The sequence below is a fragment of the Carassius gibelio genome, chromosome B21, assembly GCF_023724105.1.
Source record: "Carassius gibelio isolate Cgi1373 ecotype wild population from Czech Republic chromosome B21, carGib1.2-hapl.c, whole genome shotgun sequence".
NCBI classification, from domain to species: Eukaryota; Metazoa; Chordata; class Actinopteri; order Cypriniformes; family Cyprinidae; genus Carassius; species Carassius gibelio.
Genome location: NC_068416.1, coordinates 25,323,328 through 25,345,517, shown reverse-complemented (window position 1 = coordinate 25,345,517; position 22,190 = coordinate 25,323,328). Strand labels below are relative to the sequence as shown.

The 22,190-nt window shown below is 35.1% G+C and overlaps 1 protein-coding gene across 11 annotated transcripts in view; it reads right to left on the bottom strand.

Annotated features, from left to right (window-relative positions):
* Positions 1-20,456, bottom strand: part of LOC127985833 (calmodulin-regulated spectrin-associated protein 1-B) — a 124,538-nt gene extending 104,082 nt beyond the window's left edge. For 6 of the 11 annotated variants that reach the window (XR_008160693.1, XR_008160695.1, XR_008160691.1 and 3 more), the window contains exons 1-19: positions 20,007-20,155; positions 18,899-19,056; positions 14,169-14,431; positions 11,732-11,893; positions 10,749-10,829; positions 10,255-10,314; positions 8,652-8,793; positions 8,336-8,475; positions 7,349-7,445; positions 7,062-7,227; positions 6,874-6,965; positions 6,666-6,750; positions 4,109-6,062; positions 3,302-3,438; positions 3,023-3,210; positions 2,816-2,915; positions 2,273-2,388; positions 2,012-2,130; positions 871-1,729 (exon numbers count right to left, since the gene is read on the bottom strand). Coding sequence is in view for 5 of the 11 variants with exons in the window: in XM_052588018.1 (XP_052443978.1) it covers positions 1,439-1,729; positions 2,012-2,130; positions 2,273-2,388; positions 2,816-2,915; positions 3,023-3,210; positions 3,302-3,438; positions 4,109-6,062; positions 6,666-6,750; positions 6,874-6,965; positions 7,062-7,227; positions 7,349-7,445; positions 8,336-8,475; positions 8,652-8,793; positions 10,255-10,314; positions 10,749-10,829; positions 11,732-11,893; positions 14,169-14,431; positions 18,899-19,056; positions 20,007-20,044 (4,389 nt within the window). In the remaining 6 variants the exon portion in view is untranslated. Of the gene's footprint in view, positions 1-594; positions 1,730-2,011; positions 2,131-2,272; positions 2,389-2,815; positions 2,916-3,022; positions 3,211-3,301; positions 3,439-4,108; positions 6,063-6,665; positions 6,751-6,873; positions 6,966-7,061; positions 7,228-7,348; positions 7,446-8,335; positions 8,476-8,651; positions 8,794-10,254; positions 10,315-10,748; positions 10,830-11,731; positions 11,894-14,168; positions 14,432-18,898; positions 19,057-20,006 lie in introns of those variants that run through there. The other 5 variants (XM_052588019.1, XM_052588021.1, XM_052588018.1 and 2 more) reach the window with 5 other exon arrangements.
* Between the last annotated feature and the right edge of the window lie 1,734 nt (positions 20,457-22,190).

Sequence of the window (22,190 nt, the reverse complement as noted above, 5' to 3'; positions counted from 1 at the left end):
AATTACTGATTTATTCATGAATGAAGCAAAGCTCACTTTATGAATAGATCACTGACACACATGATTCATCAGCAAAATAGAGCAAAAACAGTCCAAATGTACAATCCTGCCTAAATAACTGAAAACAAATAAATGTTCATTGAGCAGTTGTATAATATATATACCACATGCTATTGTGCTGATATTCTGGAAAATAGCACTATACTGGTGTGATGTTTAACCATGTTATGCTATAAACAAAAACAAATAAATAAAAATAAAAACTCATACGTGGCAGTTCTTCTCTTGAATTTTGGGGGTATTTGAGACCTTGCATGACACTTAAAGTTAAGCCCACGCCAGGCTTGCTTGTTAAGCATAATGGAGGGTTACGTTAGGTTATACTGAGATGTTTTAATAGTATTTTAATTTCACAGCAGTAACAGACTTCAGAATGGACCAAAAACTAGTCTGAGAGGAATATGCGTACGATCTTTGATCAGTTTGCTGCCCCCCTAAAAAAAAAAAAAAGAGTGTTAAGTTCATGAAGATTAAGTAAATGTTTTATTTCTATTTTGGTCAGATTGCTTAAATTACACCACAATCAACGCAGCATTTTGGTTGTATATTTTATTAAATTTCAGTGTTCTTCTTTAAAATATATGGTAAATAATAATAATAATAGGCTAATAAAGAAAAGTTTTGTACAATCCAAACATATACAACAGAAAGCCCTGCTCACAGGAGTCTCTGGAGTGCATACTAAAGACAAGTACATTAATATTGTCAGCAGCCAGTGTGAATACATGGAGAAAAGAAAAGATGGATAACATGGAAGCATTTCATGATAAAATATTTTAAAACCACGAAGAGGTCAACACCTACACACACACACACACACACACACACACACACACATACACAGATCCCTTGTCACATGTTCATTGCATCGCACTGCTTAAGTAAGTTTCATGTATGAAAAGCAGCATATGAAGAGGTATGAGAAATGCAAAAAAACGGACGTGCTAGTAGACATATTGGCATGTGTCCGTTTATCGTTAGCAACCATAATTCATAGTTCAAGTAGTGGGAGTGTAGTCTTTTGTTCCCTGTGTAAATTAATACTATAGTAAAAAAAAAAAAAAAAAAAAAAAAAAAGTCATATGCAGATTCCTGCTTAAAAAAAACAACACTGATGTAATCATAAAACACATTCATTAGCTCTGTCAATCAAACATTAAGCTCCACCCACTTCTGACTTCCTCAGCTCTGCTTGTGTACAAGCAGCTCAGTTGCCAATAGAAGCACGACAGCTGGTGAGCCAATAGGAATTCAGGAGTCTAGTGGACCAATAGAATATTAGGAGGCCTGATCAATAGAAAAACGACAGTTTAAAAGACCAACCCAGTAGCCAATCAGACAACAGCAGTGGGATCTGATATGCCAATGGGAAGCTGTATCATGTTCTCTTTGACGTGCTCGGCCGCTTGACCTGCCACAGGTGGCCGTGGATGGTGAGAGCGTCTACGCTGACCGACACGGACTTGGCGGGGATGACGGTGAACTGCTTGCGGTCGGAGCTGTATTTGTAGAGTCTGTCGATCATTTTGCGGCTGATGGCACGAGGTCCCGTGCCTTTGAGCTTGACGATCTCCTCTGTTTCAGGAGAATATATGTACAGCGCCCTAAACTGACATCCACCATCACGGAAAAGGATTATCAGGTGGTTGGATTCACACCGCTCGATTTCCTGTGGAGTTATGGCAGTGATTTATTACATGCTCAAACAAATACAGCTGTATATACACATAAATATAAATGTAAGTCTGTGTCAACAAATTTTACATTTTTTACTTTGTTTAATATGCAATACTGTCTTGATAGTAAATTATCTAACTATCTATCTATCTATCTATCTATCTATCTATCTATCTATCTATCTATCTATCTATCTATCTATCATGCAAATATACTATGCACAGAATGCATAAAATGTATTGCATAAGTAGTTTGTCAAAGAAAGTGCACTCACCTCCAGAAGGGCATTCTTCTGGGCTTCATTGACTTTTCCTGCAAGACAGCAGTGAGCGATGGCATTCTGGATGATCGGTTTATTGGACTTTGCACTAGGCTCCTTAAATAATCTGGGTCCTGAGGACAGAAAGAAGAAACAAACTGAGTTAATGGTGCTGAAATGAAATTTAATCAAATTTAGTTTGGCTGAGTGAACACAAAACCATAATTCATTATTTAATTTACACATTCAAGAAGAGCTGTAAAATGTATGTCTCACCGTTGTATTCTGCTACAGATGTGATAGATGAGGCTGATGAGCCATTGTCCCAGTCTCGTTCCATGTTCCTGCTCGCATTTCGGCTCAGTATGGGAAAAGAGTCCACAGATTCCCCCCTACAACACACATTCGGGAATTCTGTGTTATTACAATCTGATAACTGTAGATATGAGTTTAAACGGCTGACAAATACATATAAAAATATTATGACTTGCAATGCATTAAGCATAAATACAATATTTCGTAAAAAAAAAAAAATCATTAATAACTAAAATATATAAATTAAAAAGATAAAAAAAATGAACTAAGAAAGATACATAAAAATATATACACACAAAAAAAAATTATTGCTCTGAAGTAACTAGTGTGTATCCGTCAACTCGAAGTGCAATGAACTAAAATATCTAAATAAATAAAAACAAAAAGTTAATATAAATTAATTAACAATAACTAAAATTAACAATAAATATTAATAAACAAATTAATAAATTAATCAAAAATAAAAGAATGCATTTAAAATTTTAAGAATAAAAATACTCTCACCTGTGAGAACTGTCCCCTCCTGACGCCACACTGTCACCGTCAGTAGCAGCAGAGCCCAATGAGAGAGACGATCCGGAGGGAGCAGAACAAAGACTAACCGCTGGAGAGAGGAAGAGTGATGGTAAAATCAAATGTTGCATGTACAGATGCACAAATTCAGGCATGTCAAGTCAGAAATATGGCACATTAAAAGAAAAGCTTTCTCACGAGCAGAACAGGAATATTCAGTGCGATGCAGTGATTTAGGGCGGGGCCTCCTGTTACGTGGGCGTGGTTTGGTCACACCCTGTTCTTCCAGAAGTTCTTGCTGCTTCCTGCGCAGATACTCCTGTTTGATCAGCTCCCTGCGAGTCTTTTCTTCCTCTTTACGCACACGTTCTTCCTCAGCTTTTCGTCTGACACGAACAAACACAAATGAAATCAAATGTATCTGCAACAGCCCTTCTACAGTATTTAAAGACGCACTGGATTGACTGTGACTGATACCTGGCTTCATCTCGCTTTAGCTCTGACTCCGCCTCCAGCTGCTGCTTACGTATTCGCGCCTCTTCGGCCTTACGCTGCTGTTTGAGGAGGAACGCAGCCCTCTTCTTAGCAAGCTCATCCTCTGCTTTCTGATCATCCTGCATACAGAAATTGGAGACATTGGTTTTAATTTCATATAATGAATAAAATCAGTCAAGCAAGATGTGACAAGTAAATAAAAGAAAACATAATTTGCAATTGTGAACAAAATCATTTATATTAACAATTTTATACTGCAATTTTATTTAATTTATTAAATTATCGATCATTGCTGCCTTTTCACATTCTTATGGCCTTTAAAGAAATGCTAGCGACAGTAAAATGGTATTAGACAATGTTCAGTAAATAAAGCTTTATTTCTTAATAAAAATGAATAAACATCCAATAAAACAAAAACTAAACCATTTAAAAATATATATATATATATATATATAGATAAAATCACATTAAACAACACAGAGGTATAATCAGAATACATTTAATAATGCAACAGTAACAGATAAATCATATTATAATAATACATTTAGAAACTTTTAAATAATAATAGTAATAATAATAATAATAATACTACATTACAAATGTATCATATTAACCCACTCTTCTTAGATCTTATAAAAGTAATGATAATAATAATACATTAAAAATACAATTTTTTTTTACAATGCAATATAGCACACAGACAGATAGAATCATATTATAATAATAGATTTAAAATATATAGTAATAATAATAATCATCATCATCATCATCTCACAAATGCTCTGGTACCTTAAAGAAGAAGCCCAGTCTGTTTTTCTGTTCCCCATCAGGTTCTGTGCTAGTTTCAGCCGGTTCAGCCAGGTCAGATAGGTCCACTTCAATCAGCTGTGCTTTCGTTCGGTTTTCCTCGGACAGAACCGGAACATTCTCTTTTCCAGAGCCACTGGTATCGCTCCGTTCCCGGGTTTGATTGACAGGTGATGGTTCCAGCAGGGGGAGCTCATTTTGGGGCGAGTTAAGGCTGTCGACGTGTCGGTTTGCGGTGTCCTGCAGTCTGAACGGAGTATTGCGAATAATTCCTTTTGAGCCACGCCCACCCTCTTTAGCTCCGCCCTCATCCTCATTCTCAGCCCGGGGGGTCCTGCCTCCCGGTGTCAGAGTGCTTGCTTTCACCGCTGGACGAATGTTTGCATCTTTGCTCAGTTTGAGGTCGCTAGGTTTCTTCCGTGCTGTATGACTCGAGCTGAGCCTGGGAGGACGTTTGGTTGCGGTGGAAAGGGTTTCTGTGAACTGTACGGTAAGGCGCGACTTAGTCTCAGGTTGCTCTGGCGGGTGTTCGTTTAAGGGGGGCACAGTGCTCGGTTTGGTTTCCTGCGGGGACTGGGTGGCCTGTTTTATGAGCAAGTCCTGCTGGAGAGACAGCTGCATCATTTGCTGCTGTATCGCTCCGATGGCTTCGTTCAGGAGCTCAATGGAATGGCTACCTTCGCTGAGATCTGGTTCTCCGCCCACATCATCCGAAGCCCCGCCCCCTCCTGCTACACTCAAACGGTTGTCCTTATCCTCCTCTACCAGCGTATCTTTACTATCCGTGTTTTTTCCTTGGGCTTTCAGAATCTCAACACAGGAGTCGTCCTTTGCAAGCGTTTTCTCTTTAAACCCAATAACCGTTTTAAGTGGGTGTGGCAGTGTGTCGCTCCTCCCCTTTTTAACGACATGCAAGAACGCCACTTTTCCCAGCTGCAGCCGTTTCCGAGCCGAAAGGTTCTCCATCTTCTTTTTCTGCATTTCAATAGAGCGCCGTTTCTCCTCCAGCTGCATGCGAAGGTGTACAAGTTCGGAAGCGAGGCCAGGTCGGCCACCTGGCGTTCCCGGACTTGCATCCGAAGGGAACTGTACGCTTTCGGACTTATCAGGAGTGGTTGCCTGCGAGCTCCCGGTGCTGTAGCAACCATCGGGGAATCCGACTTTATGTCTACGGCGTTCTGCGAAGCTCGTCATCCGGCCAGTGCCAGTCGACGTGCTGCTCGCCTGCGACAACATGCTGGGGCAAGGACTCACCCTTCCACTCGCGCCTTCTTTATCATCCCGTTCGCTCAAGCAAACGTCCTCGCGCAATTTCGCAGACTCCTTTTCCTCTCCGAGTCCCATGCATTTCCTTCCAGCTTGCATCAGAACAACTTTGGAAAGCTCTTGGACCTCGATTTCATTATCTTCCTCAAACTCCGAATCTGAGGCGATGTCCTCCCATCCTCCAAGCGGACTGTCCCGCACACACTCTGCATCGTCCTGCAGCAAGAAGCTTCCGGGAGATTGTGCTCGAGAGCTTTCTTGCTCTATGCTACCAATCGGCGTAAATGTACGGTTGAGAGTGCATTCTGTGGGCGTATATGTGCCCTGGCGTCCCTGACTCCGCCCCTCTCCACTCTCCTCCCACTTACTAACCCCTGTTTTCTCCTTATTTGGTCGTAGAGCCGCAGGTTGCAATGGTTCCAAGAAGAAACCCTCGGTTCGGGTGTCTCTGGATGCAGACGCGCCCTCTGTGTTAATCACAGTCAGTAGCTCCTCCTCTTCCTCCTGGTCGCCATAGTGATGTGTCTGGGGGAGGGGCTGGCCGTTGATGTGGTGTCGTGGAGTGATGGAGATGACGTTGGAAGCTAAGCTGTCCTTGCTTATGGAGCGAGCCAAGCTGATATTATCGCCACATACACGTTCCCAATCCATCTCCATCTGAGAGATGGGCCTGAGAAAACAGTTTTGATTTGAATGTGTTAGTCATTCATTCGAGAACTGGGCTGTTGTAAAGCCATAGAGATTTAGTAATTTTCAAATAAAAGGAGAAAATAATTATATTAGATAAACTATATAAGAAATAAAGTAGCTTTCATTTGTATTTAATTTCCTGGATTTCCAAAAAAGATAATTAAATAATTTTCATAGAATTTTATTTATTTATTTATTATTTATTTATTACAGTATTTATTTTGAATAAGCATTTCTTTGTAAATTTTCAGTTTTTAATTTTAATAAATTTTTTTTGTTATGTGCTTTTGTCATTTCTATTAGTTTTTTTCCTATTTGTCTTTAATTTATTTTTATTTTAGAAATTTTAGTACTTGTTAATTTATTTTACTTATTTTATTTCAGTTACCGGTTGTTGCCAGAGCAAGTATTACATATAAAATATCATAAAATATTTTGAAATAAAGCCAAATATCAGAATAAATAAGCTACTTCAGAGAATAAATATTGCAAAAATATTTGAAATAAAGCAGAGTTTAACTATAATGATAAAAAAAAAATGTATAGTTTTAGTTATAGCGAAAACATTTGACCTGACCCTAACCTTTGTTTACGTTCTGTCCAGGCAAACTGTGATCCAAGCATGAGTCCATCCTTACGGGACAAAGAGTTTGACCTGTTCCTGAGCTCTGCTCACAGAATGATAGAGAAAGATGAAAAAATAGAGTATCAACTGTTCAGTTTAATACATTTTATTGATTTAAGTGCAATATGTGAATATTGCCAACAGTTTGATTAGAAGATGTAGTTACCTGAATTCTCCTCCACCTGATTGGGCTTCTGTGGTCTCTGCCGCAGTGGGAGGAGCGGGTGGGAGGGGCTATGGGAGGGGCTTCTGTTTGTTCTGAAAATCAAATACTGGTTTTATAAAACAATCAATGTAATGCAAAATATGTACTGCAGTGTGCAACAGATCACCAGGTTCTTCAAACAGACGTACACAGACAAGGACTCCTCAGGGTGCAAGTAATACCGCATACAGCCCCCAGGAGTGGCAGCTGTCGCCAGCGAGTCGGCTGAAGGAGAGGGAGTTAAGAAGCTTCGCTTGGTGGCACTGGATATGGGCACATGAAGGCGGGGACTCTTTGGCTGGAAAGACGCTCTCACTGTCAGATCGGAGCAATGAGTTGTCAATCACAACACAGCATTTAAATAAAAGAGTTAATGAATCATGAGATGGACATTTTTGGATTTAAATTTAGTGAGCTTTAAAGACTGGATTCTTGCCATCTTTAATCTCTTGAAGGTCTCTTGGCTTTACGAAGTCCGGCTTCACTACTTCAAACCACCAAAAGAGCTCAGCAATGAAAACCATCACGTTATGCTGGAGGAACAAGAACAAGTCAAAGACTGTAATGCACAAAGATTTACATACTTTTGTAACTTTTATTATTCTCAAAAAGTAATTAAACTTTGTTTACTACAAATACATAGTTTACAGTAAATATATACTGTACTAAAACAGAAATTATTGTGTTATTAAATTAACTGTAATTAAAATCTGCATATATTAAAGACATTATAACAAATATGACAATGATGTACAAATACTTTACCATTTAATTTGTCTAATTAAAATAATCTATTTTAATTATTTATATATTATAACTAGTTATTGATATTTTGAGCAATCATTTTTTATATTCAGTTTTAGTTTTAATTTTAGTTTTAATTTTTTTATGTGCTTTTGCCCTTTTGTTATGGTTTTATATTTCTATGTGGCTTTTATTTTTATTTAAGTTTTTGTTTTAGTAATTTAAGTACTTCATATTCAATATTTATATTTACTTTTATTTCAGATTTAATTCAATTTAAAAATGTTATTAATACTTTGTTTATATGAAATAAATACATATTAAAATAGAATAATTTTATTATTTAATCAAACGTAAAAAAAATGGGCTTTAAATTATTTTCATTTCAGTTTTTGTTTTAGTAATTGTTGTACTTCAAATTCAATATTTGTTTTTGATTTTATTTCACTTTTATTTAAATAAAAAAACTATTATTGATAATTGTAGATTATATGCAGTAAATATATACTACAATTATTATTATTCAATTATTTTTTTTATTATTATTCAGATAAGCATATATTAAAGGCAGTAAAACAAAATAGACCATGATGTGCACATACTTTACATGCCAATTAGATTAATTGGATAAATATTATTATTATTATATATATATTTTTTTAAGTATGTAAGTACAAACCTTCAGCACCGGCGGGCCGTAGAGCAGGTCTTCAGTGTGCAGGTAAAAACACCTGTTCAGGTATTCGTTAGAAAACTCCCGAAGCAGATGGATGTTATAAATGCTGTCCGACAGAGACGGCACCTCCTTCAGACAAATATCTAATAGAAAAGACATTTATTATGTTACAAAGTAGGCTACTTCTATTTCAAATGCATGCTACATTCTTTAAACTTTCTATTCACCAAAGAAGATTTAAACTGTGGAGTTGAATAGATTGCAACAATTTACATAATGAATTAACATGATTATTCTGCTCATTTCTGTGTCTATATACCATCTAGCCTCATGTATTCAGGGCAGTAGAAGTGAATGAGCGCTAGCAGAGCCTTGCCATCACAAACATCCTTCATCAGATCCTCCATCACAGCCAGGTGTGGGAACGGCCGGCCGGACAGGTGCTCTCGACGATACCGTACCTGAGAGAGAGCAGGCAGGGGCTTACAAAGCATCGAACACAGATCACACACACACAGTTTCTCGGTCACTTTAAATACGACCCTTCTATGAGAAATGAAAATCCTATCATCAATTAATCAAACTCATGTTACTCCAAAAACATGCTTTTGTTCCTACTGTTTAAATACCGTTTTTACTTAAGAAGCATCATACAACTTAAAAAACACAGAAGTTTGTATTAAAGCACAACAATCCAATCCAATTTTTGCATGCTTACGATACATACAGATGACAGGATTTTCATTTCCAGAGGATTAAATAAAAAATATTATTTTCATGCAAAATTACCTCCATATGTGTGGAATGTGTTGCATGTTATAGCGGTTTCTTACATGCCAATGAATTTCATTCAAAATTATGTTAACATTTTGTGTGTGTGAGTACATGTTTCTCATGTTTTTAGTTAACTATATATAGTAGTGGTGTCAAACGATTAAATCGCATCCAAAATAAGCTTTTGTTTACATAATACATGTATGTGTGAGGTGTATATTTATTATTTATATTTAAATACACACATGCATGTATTAAAAAAGTTTTTATTTTAAATATATTTATTTATAAATTATATAAATAGACTTAAATACATGTAAATATTTTCAAAATATACACTGTATGTGTTTGTATGTATATATACATAATATACACAGAACACACACATATTATGCAAACAAAAACGTTTAATTTGGATGCAATTAATCGTTTGACAGCAGAAATATAGATTATTATTATAGATATTTATAGATAATTATAGATATTTTTCTCAATGTATCACATTTTAATTTAGTTTAACATTTAAATAAAAATAACTAAATGAAATAAATTTTTGAAACTACTTTACATATGTAAAATAAACAAAAAAAAAGACAAAACAACAAAAATTACTAAAATTTAAATGAAAATATAAAAATAAAAACCTAATATTGATCTGAATTTTAGCAGTATCTCAATGCAACTAAAATAGCAAAATTAGTAAAAAGATTAGTATATTTAAATAAAATTATTATATATTATAATCGACCATAATAAATAATTGTGTATATATACGCACACTGTATTTTATATAAATTATAATGATTAAATATAAATTAATTATAAAAATGTTTGTGCAAACATATACATGTAAATAAAACATGTACAGTTACTATTAGTTTAATTACATATAAACAAAATCTTAAAATAAAAAATGTGTGTAAAATTTGATATAATAGTATTTTATATAATAGTATACAGTTTAGAACGGTTGGATGTGTGGATGCATGAAAAGAGATGGATGCATGGAAAAGAGAAGTATCTAAGAGTGTGTGTTAGATGTCTTCTAGTCAATTTGAGACCCAAAAGGACTGAAAAAAAAAAAAGCAGTGGGTTTGGGTCCGTGCAGACCTCGGGTGTGTGTATGTGAGAGAGCATGTGTACTGTACCACACGAGAGAACTCCACCGGCTCCAGCATGCAATGGGCCAAAGCGTTCATGAGATCAGGCTGAGACAGACAGACACAAAACGAGAGAGAGAGAGATGGGCAGACGGATGAATGCATGAGATGCACATAACACACACACAAACACACAACATCTAGTCACACTTTTCCCGCAGCGTGACATGGCGGACGCAGGAGGCACTGTGGCACTTACAGGCACGAGCTTCCAGTACCATTTTGAGGGGGACTATCCGACAGAAAGGGGCAGGACAAGAGTGACAAACAGGAAGAGTATAAAGGTTAAACGTCGAGCAGAGAAAGAGGTGGAAGGAGAAGAGAAGGATCAGATCTAGATGAATGCAGTCTGATCAGAGAAAAGGGTTAAACTGTAGTAAAATGCACAGCTACTAATCGAAGCGGAGAACTCAGGCCTGCATGCTAACACTGGTGGTGCTGCTTGACTAGCAGATGGTTTGGAGACTCGTGATTGGTCAGACCTTCTGATGGCACGGCGAATCCAAGAGCGGCTGTTTGATCTTGAGCTCCTTCTCGGAGAGCTCTCTCGTCTTCAGAATCACCTGCAGCACACAAACACACACAGATCAGTCTGAGATACTGTGAAAACACTCGACAGACTGGAACTGACAAGATTAGGATACGACATGTGACCTATCAGATGTCTGGGCAAAATACTCCACTTTATTGGTGAGAATGAATCATTAAAAGACACATTTTCATCTTGTGAAATAATTCAGAAGATATTAGTTGCTACTTCCAGTAAGTCTAAGGAATATACCCTAATTTTTTTACATTCTGTTTGGTCATTTTTATCCACAAACAAACGTTTTTGGGCTAACTTCCTATTCTTTCACGTCTTTTGAATGAGGTAGGTCACTTCTCTAATCTTTTTGTTTAACTGGTGATAAAAAAAAATCTGAAACAGTATTCAAAACAATACAAGTAGAGTTTAGAGGTTTAGTTTCCTAGAGATTTTTAATATCATTGAGATACTATTTTAGTTTTTATTAATATTTGTATTGTTAGATTTTCTGTTTCATTTGAATTTTAGTAAAAAAAAATGTTTTTTTTGTGTGCGTTTTTGACTTTAGTAGTGTCTTTTTTTCTTTTTTATACATTGTTATTTCAGTTTTTATTTCAGTTCAGGGACATTAAATATATTTCTATTGCTACATAAGATTTTTATTTTGAATGAACTCCTGAACAAAAAATCCTGAAAAAAGAAAAATCATAAAGCTTTTATGCCATTCTAACCTTGAAAGTAATATATATATTACGGTTTCTTTAATTTTAACAAACTATCAAATGTCTTAAAGGCACAGTAGCAAAATAACATTTATTTCTAAGGCTCAGAAAGAGAGAATGAAAATGACAGTGAAAAACAAAATATAACATGCTTGGTGCAAGAAACTAATATCAGATTTATACTGCAATGTCCTGATTAAAGGAAAGAAACGCTGACCTTGTTGATCCAGAACAGCATGGTGTCCTCCACGTCGAAGGGAAGCTCTTTAGAGGCGCAGAAGGAGGAGAAGCGCTTGACACTGGCCACAACTCTCTCTGTAGCCATCATCTCCAGCGTATACGCCATCATCAGAGCGTCTATCAGCGGGATATGAGAACTCTACACACACACACACACACACACACACACACAAAACAAGAAGAGCGGAATACAGGAGTCTGCATACGAATAACAACTATATTCACAATACTACAATACTGTGAAACAAGGCAGAATGCAATCATTTCAAAACAGTAGCATGCTGGGAAGCAGTGGTGTTATATTGCTTACAAATAATTTTTTTGTTAGTAATTGAAACAAAGCTTGAAAAAATAAATAAAACAAATAAAATAAAATAAACAATTGGCTGGAGAGCTTAAACTTTAAAACATGTAGACAAAAAATGTAAATGGTGCCTTGGGAAATTACTGAAATAAATATGTTTAAGTTAAAGTACTAAAATTACTTTAAGACAAAAACTTCAATAACAATAAAGTAAAAAAAAATTTTTTGAAAAAAATAATAATTATAAAACACAAACCAAAAAATATATATAGCTAATTCAACACATTAATAAATAATGTAATAGTATATAGAAAATACTAAAATAATACTGCTGGGAAGTTACAAGTCTGGAAGACATAACGGTGTTGTGATATGCGTTTCAGTGATTTTGGTCAGAATAAATGTAAATACAGTAAATAAAATGTATATGTAATAAAAATAAATATTGAATACTAGAATAATACTTATTTACAGGTTTAAAGTAGTTGATTATAACTGCATATTTTAATAATATATGTACATTTATGTGTAATATATACTTTTCTAAAAATATTCTATATATATATATATATATATATATATATTAGTGCTGTCAAAATTAGCGCGTTAACGCATTCGATTAATTTGAAATATTTAACGCGTTAAAAAAAAATAACGCAATTAACGCGGTTGCAGTTTTTTTTATTTCCAGTTGTGGCCTATGTGTGTTCAACGTGCCAAGAAATATGGATAAGACCAAGGAAGGACTTTTAGACGGAAAGTTTCAGTATAAAACTCTGCCGGATTACTCTTCAGTCTGCCACAAGAAACATTACTCTTCATTTAGTCTGCCACAAGAAACAGCAACATTAAAATCATGAACTCAAATGTCATTGTTTAAAAAAAAAAAAAAACAATGACTGTAACAGTGCGTAAATCAGACCTTTCTGTAACGCTAACGTTAATAAGCTTAAACGAAAATAAACGAAATAATTGTGTAGCGGAGTATTTTTTGTACACAGTGCCGCGAACTGTCAATCACTCCTGTACGTGTGCATCACTGTCCTCCTCAGCTGCAGCAACTTGCGCTCTCTCTCTTCATCAAGCTTTAAAACAAAAAGGGGACAAAAAGATCATATTGTCTTTGTGCATAGGCTATAGATTAATTAGATAAATGAATATCTAAATTTGTGCCTTGCCGTCTACGGTATTTTTTTAGAACTTAGAAAAAAGATGCTGCAGCCAATGAGCAGCCAGCGGGGGCTGCAGGACGACTCAACCTCCGCAGACAGTTTTTAATGTTTATCAGACAATAAATACTCAAGATTTTGCTTTAGTATAACTCACAACGAGTTTCACACACCTTCTTCGGCCACGTTGAGTTGTTGACACTTAACAGTGGGAAAAGCGACACATGCGCTATTCACTTGTATAACTTAAGGGTGAATGGGTAATATAGTTTCTGCTCTGGGTGGGATGAATTAGGAAGCTCGCATTGTGAAGGGCGCTCTGAAAATCGGCAGTGCAGGTGAAAGATTAAAACCTCTATTAAAACAGATGTCCAAATGAGCGTAGCGGTACGCTACAAGCACGTTCTGGGCACACGGAGAGGTGGCGGTACGCTCAAGAGATATATTTGGAAGTGGCGGTACGGAGCGTACCGGCCCACTTAAAGCACTGGCAATGACTATACTTTGGAATTTTTTTGCAGTCCACTTAGAATTCAACATGGAAATAATTTTTGTCTTTTATTGGCATTGATTGTTTTGAAATTCATATGGTACTTACATGCCTGTGTTTTTATTTCTGTAATAAATATGGCTTTCAAGCCAACAGTTAATTTGGAGGATATTGATGGTTTATTGCAGGTATGTTGTTTACATGAGCAAATCTGTGTTACAAGTTAAACAAAAATTCCAATAAACAATCATATTTTGAATTTAAATAGTTTCTTTGTCTTGAGTTTACATCAATTATTTACATTTTACATTTACATATCCAAAAAGTTTCAGTCTTTTAATTGCGATTAATCGCGATTAATTTAAAAAAATTGTGCGATTAATTAGTAATTTTTTACATTTAATTAATTAATAAATATCTTCAGGTCAGGGGTCAAAGGTGGGAATCACACCATCTTAATGGGGGTGGAGGAGAGGTGGTCGCAGGAGACAGGTGTGTCGTCTGCTTCTCTGACACACATCCCTCGGCGTGCGAGCGTCTGGATCACGTCCTGATGGGAGCGGAGCGCAGACGTCTGGTCGCCCTTCAGCAGCAGCACACACACCCTGCAGTACAGCTCCGAGGACAGCAGCAGAGACAGCACCGGGGGCTTGATGTGCTCCACGCAGTACTGATCCCTGTAGAACGGGTCCCGCAGGTCCGCCGGGATGTGCTCTGACACACACACACACACACACACAGAGAGAGAGAGTTATACAAAATACACAAAAAATAGTGTCATATAAACTTATTTTATTTCTGCTTGTTACCAAGGCACTTCGTTGAAGCACTAAAAACACTACAATTAAAAACTATATAGACACTTTTTTTAAATAATAACAACAATAGACAAAACATCACTTAAATTTAAAATATAAAAATAAAATGTCATTCAAAATCTTAAAAATATCAAGACATATTGATATTATTTAGATTCAAATGTAGATAAATTGGATTTATGTGTGCACGTGTGTGCATATGTATACACATATGTATGCGTATGTATTTACAAATTGTAATAATTTCAGAAAATCTAACAATTTTTTTATATAGAGATAATATAGAAAAATATTTTAGGAAAAAAATATCTAGTAATTATATAATATATAATGATGAACATTATATAATCATTATAATGATATATGTAAATATTACCATTATACTGCATTTTAATTGTCTTAAATTTTATATATTTATAAATTAAAAATATAATTTCTCTCTCTCTTTCTTTTTTACATTTTGGGTAAAATGTGACCTTTAACTAAAAATAATCTAACTATAAATAAACTAAGTGTAGACTTGACAAATCAGACTGTAAGAACTGTAGACAGATTGTTTGGAAAAGACTGTAAGACAAAGATGTGGAAATTCTATTCAAACGGAAAACTAAAGGTGATTTTGAGAACATCTTTCCGTCCGAATCAAACAAAACAAATCCAAACAGTTCCACAGAGAGCCACGACGTCCGGCGTCTCAGTGTGATCACACATTCACGTCTTCAGTGCTAAGCTAATTACAGCTAACTGCTAAGCAACTAGACGATGTTTATTTCTCTTGTTGGCGTGATTGTCCTCGTGTGATTGATTCAGACGTGAGAAGAGAGCATGGTCAAAATAAGCAGCTTTAGGTGATGCTGACAGCTCTGCAGGTGGAAAACTCACAGTTTATTATTAGTGCAAGCACAGAATGACACTTTTTCCTTTAAATTGTTTATTTCTCTCTTACAGGCAAATTTTTGTTTGCTTGCATTTTTTTCCCCATTCTGCCAAGGGTCAATCTAAGGTTTTGTTAAAAGAGGAGGTCAAAGATCAACCAGTCAGATTAAAGCCTGAGGAAGATTAACGGTGGCTGACTGTCTCATATGAGACGTGTGTGTGTGTGTGTGTGTGTGTGCGCACGCATATGGAAGTGTGCATTTGACAAATCCTACATAGACAACACTAAAGAAATACAGCACTGGTGGGATGTTTGAAAGAAGGGAATGTATGGGATTTATTTTTAAGGTGGAAAGAGACAAATCGGTTTAAATTGGACTTGTCCCTTTCCATTTCCAGATTTTCCCATGTGTTTTTTTTACTCTTTGCAAGACATTGTTCCTGCTGAAATCAGTTCAGTTGTACTGTTAGCACCGAGTGAACTCTAGTATCCCTAAATGTCTCCCCATTCAGAATCAGATTACCACGGTGCCACTTTCTTTTGAAGACGCATCTTAACCACACACTTTTCATCTTTTTCAATGAAGACATTTGCGATGAAGATTACTCTTAAATATCCCAGAATATCAAAAGAAAATATTTGTACAAATATCATGTGATCCTGGAGCACAAAAGCAGGCTTAAGTATATGACATCTGTATAATTTGTAGCAATAGCCAAAAAATACATTGTGTAGCTCTAAATTAAAATATATATATATTTTATGCCAACAATCATTAGGATATCAGATCATGTTCCATTTTCCATGAAGATATTTTGTAAATTGCCTAGTGTAAATATAACCATGCATCAGTGGAAAGCGTATTTATAGAGCTTTCTGATTATGCATATAAATCTTAATTTCAGAAAATGTACCTGACTTGTTTTGTGGTCCAGTCTTGCAATATGTACTTTTAATTTCAAATGTATTTTTTTTAAATGAATTACATTTTTATTACTAACATTGTATTAAAATCAAAAATTCTACACACACACACACACATTACAAACAGGTATGTGTGTGTGTGTGTGTGTGTGTGTGTGTATGCTCCTCATTAATAAACAAAGTCTGACAGTCAGAGATGGGTCACACACACAAGGGTTTCCCTCACAATGACATCTGACCACATCTTCAAGACTGGACAAAGAGCTCCAGAGCTAAACTCCACATAAACGCACACAATCACATCAAATCATCTGAGGAGGCAGCTTCAGGTTTCAGCCAGAGCCGGAAAACCTCGGAGAAAGGACCAATCAAATACTAAAACTCAACAATATTCTGAAATATCACAAGTGCAACTCAGTATTTATATTCAGATTTGGTGATTAAAAAGGTAACTTACATAATGTAAAATCTGTTTTAGCAAGAGTGACAAGTGTATATATATATTATGAATATAAAACATTAGGCAAATTATGGTTATGGTTATGGTTAATTATGATTAATTTAGATACTTTTTCTCATTCACATGCATGAGGTGATCAAGATTTTTCTTTTTCGTCACTTTTTTTCAAGGTTTTCAAGATCGAGGTCTTACAGATCAATATGGATCTATTAGAAAGCATGACAAAGCTCATTTCAAATGCTAATCCAAAATGTATCATAATCATCTACATAGATATCTATATACAATCAGACAAACATGAAATATTTTCCGAAATATTACATTAGCATCACAAAAATGTAATAGGTGTTATAGCACTGCTCTCTGTAAAAAGTAGGATTAATATTATATCAAACTTCATATGCATTCACACAGTAAACTCCATAGAAATGATTTATATACTAAATCTCAACTGCTTAATTTTTTATTTTAATCATTGCAAAATGTAACAACATTATTGCTCTGCTCTTTATATGAAGTTGCATTGCACATATATTACAAATATAAACATAAGGCAAATTAAGATACCTAATTTATTTGGATTAATATTATATCAAACTTTATTTGCATATATACAGTAAACAAATCACGATATGAACTAGCAAACTGTATAAAGAGATATTTACTATATAGCAAATCTCAACCTCATGTTTTTTTCCAAATCACAAATGTTACTATTTTCGCTCTACTTTTTATATAAAGTTGAATATATATACAGTATATACTGTATAACTGCCTAACTCTAATCTGCTAAATGCAACTAAAAGGTATGAAGATATTATAATATTATAAACATCAACATCCTGATTTTCTGTAAAGCTGCTTTGAAACAGTGTATTGTAAAAGGCATGTACTTGACATGGTTATCACATAAGACTTTTCTATGTCAATGCCTCCATTATTTGTAACTTTAGTCTAAATGAGCTTAGTGATGTCACATGTTATTTCTGTCCCCTGATTAGACTCAAGACGCTCTGCTAGAGGAAAACACACACGCGCACCACCACCATCACCTCCCTCCTGCCTTTCAAACACACATCCAGTAAGTTTCCTCGATCAGGCATCGATCACAATCACTTATTCCAAAGGCTCTGCTCAACTCAAAAGCCAGGTCCTTTCTAAACCTCTCTCGTGGTCAGTTTAGAGCCGTGGTCACTGTGAACTGTGAGAACTGCTGAATAAGAAGCTACACACACACACTCTCATGCCAACACACACACCTTCTGCCACTTCAGAACTATTTCTCCATGCCAGTGAACACATCTCACTGCCAGCATCCAAAGCAAGCAGTTTAACAGGCGTCACAGGCCAAACAAGAGTGCGTTCTGCCCGGGACACAGTGTCCACCAATAAGAAACAATAATAATTTTTTTTTTTTTTTAATTATTACAAAATTAAATAAAATAAAAATAATTTTTTTATTGATAAAGGTTTTATTTTAACGTATTTAATTTAATAAAGATGAATATATATATATATATATATATATATATATATATATATGTGTGTGTGTGTGTGTGTATATATTCAACTTTATTTTATTTTTTTAATATATTTTTATATTGTACAGAAAGACTATGAGAACTTGTGGCTATCATCTTTTTTTACTTATAATTTTTAATATTAATCTAAAATATTGAATATTATAATATGCAAACATTATAATATTTGTATAATTTGCTATTTGGTGTTTTTTTTTTATCACAATTGTGGCAATTATTTGTTTTTAATGTAATAATATTTGTTTAAATTGATAAATAATTGGTGTTTTTAAATTTTAATTGATAGCCCAACTATTGATTTAATCCATAAATGTATACAGGGAGTAGAATTTTATAGAATATATATAATGAAAGGCATATTAAAAACATGAGACTGCTAATTTTTCTATCTGTTACTAACACAAATTAAGAAATAAACGCCAAGTGGTGTTTGTTTTTGTTTGGACAAGATACTTCTATGGTTTTGGGGAACTTTGGAGGAAACTATAAATATGATAATACTGAAATTCAAAGGGTGTCACTGTTTGTAATAGAGGCACTGCCGAAAAGAGATACACTTGCCTTCCCCGTACGCTTTAGCGAACAACCAGCGGAGGTTTGCTTCTATCTTGGCTCTGGCTGAGTCGTACATTTCCAGCGGCACGATTTCAAGTCCACCTTCAACCGAATCCGCTCTTCTCAGGACACCGTCCCCGCCTGCAAGCGCTCCGACATCCATCCTAAACACACACACAAACATGTGGTCAAGGGTTAGTGAACACATCTCAAACAGTTCATCACAAGAAAAAATCTATTCAGTCAAAGGAGTTATTAATTTGGTCCTTGCATTCCTCATAAAGCTATCACATAGCTTCAGATGTTCACTACGCAAAGTGTTATACACTGACACAAGTAGAAATCCAGCTATACCTTTAATAACCTTGGAGTTTTGTTCCTTATAAAGTGGCTTTGAAGTCATCTATATGCTAAAATAAAAAAAAACATTCTCGGGATACACACACATTAAAATTTTCTCTTCTAGGAAAACAGATCCAAATATCGAGGACTCATCCTGCATTTTGGAGCGTAAACTAATTTTTATCCAATAAAATGCTTTCAAGAATTACATTTTTAAAAATCTACAGTATTCTGCCTAAGAATATTAAATATGAACGACTATTTATATTGATATGACTTGTTGAGGAGTAAGCTATAAAAGTGAAAAACAGTCCAATAATGAGGTGAAAAATATAAATGATGCTTTTAAAGAGTGGAAATTTTGTCATGGATCTAACAATATGCCTGGATCATGGCTAAAAGATATCAAAAATGATAGGTAGAAAGAAAAACAAGTGCACATATGTATTTACCTTTATATATAGTCTTTATTTTCAAACTACAAAAGTCAGCTTGAACAAAAGACAATATCTACTGTACTGCTGCACATTTGACAGATGAAACTCCTTTGACTGTGATGTACCATAGTAAACCGCATCAGTGTACCATGGTACTACCTCAGTAGCATTCAACACACCTTTTAATAAAGACAGTGTGCAATCTTAGTAAAATAGTGTCCAGAAACCCAAAAGCAGCCCAAAAAAGGCCCAGCCAGACAAACAAACCAACATCCAGATCCTGATCCGGAACAGACCAAACAATGAATGATCTTAAATGATGAACAATCACCTACCAATGACCCAAGATAAGACAGCACTGATGAGGGACCATTCAGAAGTCACACAAAACAATTCAATATGATTTATATCTGGGTGAAATCCTCAATGCAGACGAGAGATTATGACTAAACGGAGCCGGTTTACTATCAGGATCAGATATATAATCTGTCTGCACCTGTCAGCGGCCAAAAGCGGCGACATCGGCGACGCCAGACCGAGCCGAGCCCCATCAGAGCGGAATTTACCTTGTAATGAACGCTCGCGCGGGCGTCTGTGCGTGCGTCGCCCTCTCCGCCTCGCGCGGCCTCCGTTACATGACGCGCCGCCAGCTATTCAGCAATTATCACGTAAACGGAGGGCAGAACGCGTCTGGGAGATGTGCCGGTTCAAAACGACGTGTCTGCTCGTGTCTCTTCTGCCATCCGAGCGCTCGTTCATTGTCTGGCTATGAGTTGTACCTATATGGATGAATGTAGAAGCACAGTGCGCATGCGCGTCCTGCAATCATATGGACCACATGATCCTCTTGATAGATTTGACCTGTACTCTATGGCTTCTACTATTATAACCAAGAGGAAGAGTTTTGGAATTAATTAATTTACTTGTACTGTTGACCAAATTTCACATTCATAAGTGTACATTTACTAAAAAGAAAACCATTTTTATGGTTTTGTTGTCTGAAATATTTATATAGACAGTATGTATCAGAAAAATAAAGTATGTAGCCTAATGAATAAAAAGTGGAAAAACTTTGAAGACTTTTGAACTTTCTATTTGATTTTGATATGTATGGATGCATTTATGTTTATGTAGGCGTATTAATGTATATTGTGTCTTTGAACTTTTATATTTATCTCCATTCCATATATATGGATTAATATATATATATATATATATATATATATATATATATATATATATATATATATATATATATATATATATATATATATATTTTTTTTTTTTTTTTTTTTTGACATCTTTGTTTTAATTAAAAATAAACAACTTAAATGATTCTATTGCAGAAGTATTTAAACCCTTCTCTGGGACAGTCGAAATTTAGCTCTGGAGCATTCATGTCGCTTGTAACCTGTGGCAAATTCAGTTGAATGGGTATGATCTGGAAAGGCACACATGACTTAATACATTTTTTTTTTAAAAGCGGAGGAAGTGCTTTTATGGTGTCAAATTTTGGCCAAAAGTGGAGGTTTGAGGTTAAAATAAAGGCCTACAACTTTTGGCTTCACAAGATGTTAACTGATGAACTGGAGTGGTGTGGATTACGCTGTTTTGAATCTCATTCTGACGGCACCCATTCACTGCAGAGCATCCATTGCTGAGCAAGCAATGTATACATTTCTACAAATCTGTTTGGATGAAGAAACAAACTCATTTACTTTTTGGATGGCCGGAGGGTGAGTTCATTTTCAGCAAATTTTCATTTTTTTCTTTTTGGTGAACTATTCCTTTAATGCATGTCCACAGCTTGTCACAAACAATCTCTGATGAATGTCAATTAATCGTGTATAATCGATTAAACAGAGTCACTGTCTGTCGAGAACAGAACAAACTAAAAGTTGCATGAGTAGATGCACGAGTAGCCTGGAAAACCAAAGACACATGAAGCTGTTATTATTTCATAGTTTTATGTTGTATAGATGTATATTATTGTATGTATATTATGTTCAGTCTTTAAAAACGGAGTTGAAGCAGTGAAAAATTCAGTTCATGTCACGGCCTCCTCTTTTACACTTTTACATTTAAACTTCAAATGCCTTATTTAAAAATATCCACATAAAATGCAACTTGGCTATTTAAAATATTAATACTATATTTACTTAAAAATGCTTTATCTTTATTACATGCATTTTTCCATTTGATGTTTTTTGGTTTTGTTTTTTGCATGCTGTATGTGAAGCTTTTGAAATAAGATGGGGAATATTGTCTTGTACTGAGTGATTTTTTTTTTTACTAAATAATGCAAAAAAATAAAATAAAAAAATAATTCATAACTGTATTGGAAATGAGAAGTGGTGCTTATATTTTCTTATCTTTTAAGTAATAATGTTTGCCTAATGCCTAAATGTCTTTTAATTTATATCATGACTATTGATTTAATCTATATATTTATATTAGTATTTACTTTTCAGGTTTTTTTGAGCAGCAAATCAGTATATCAGAATGATTTCTGAAGATCA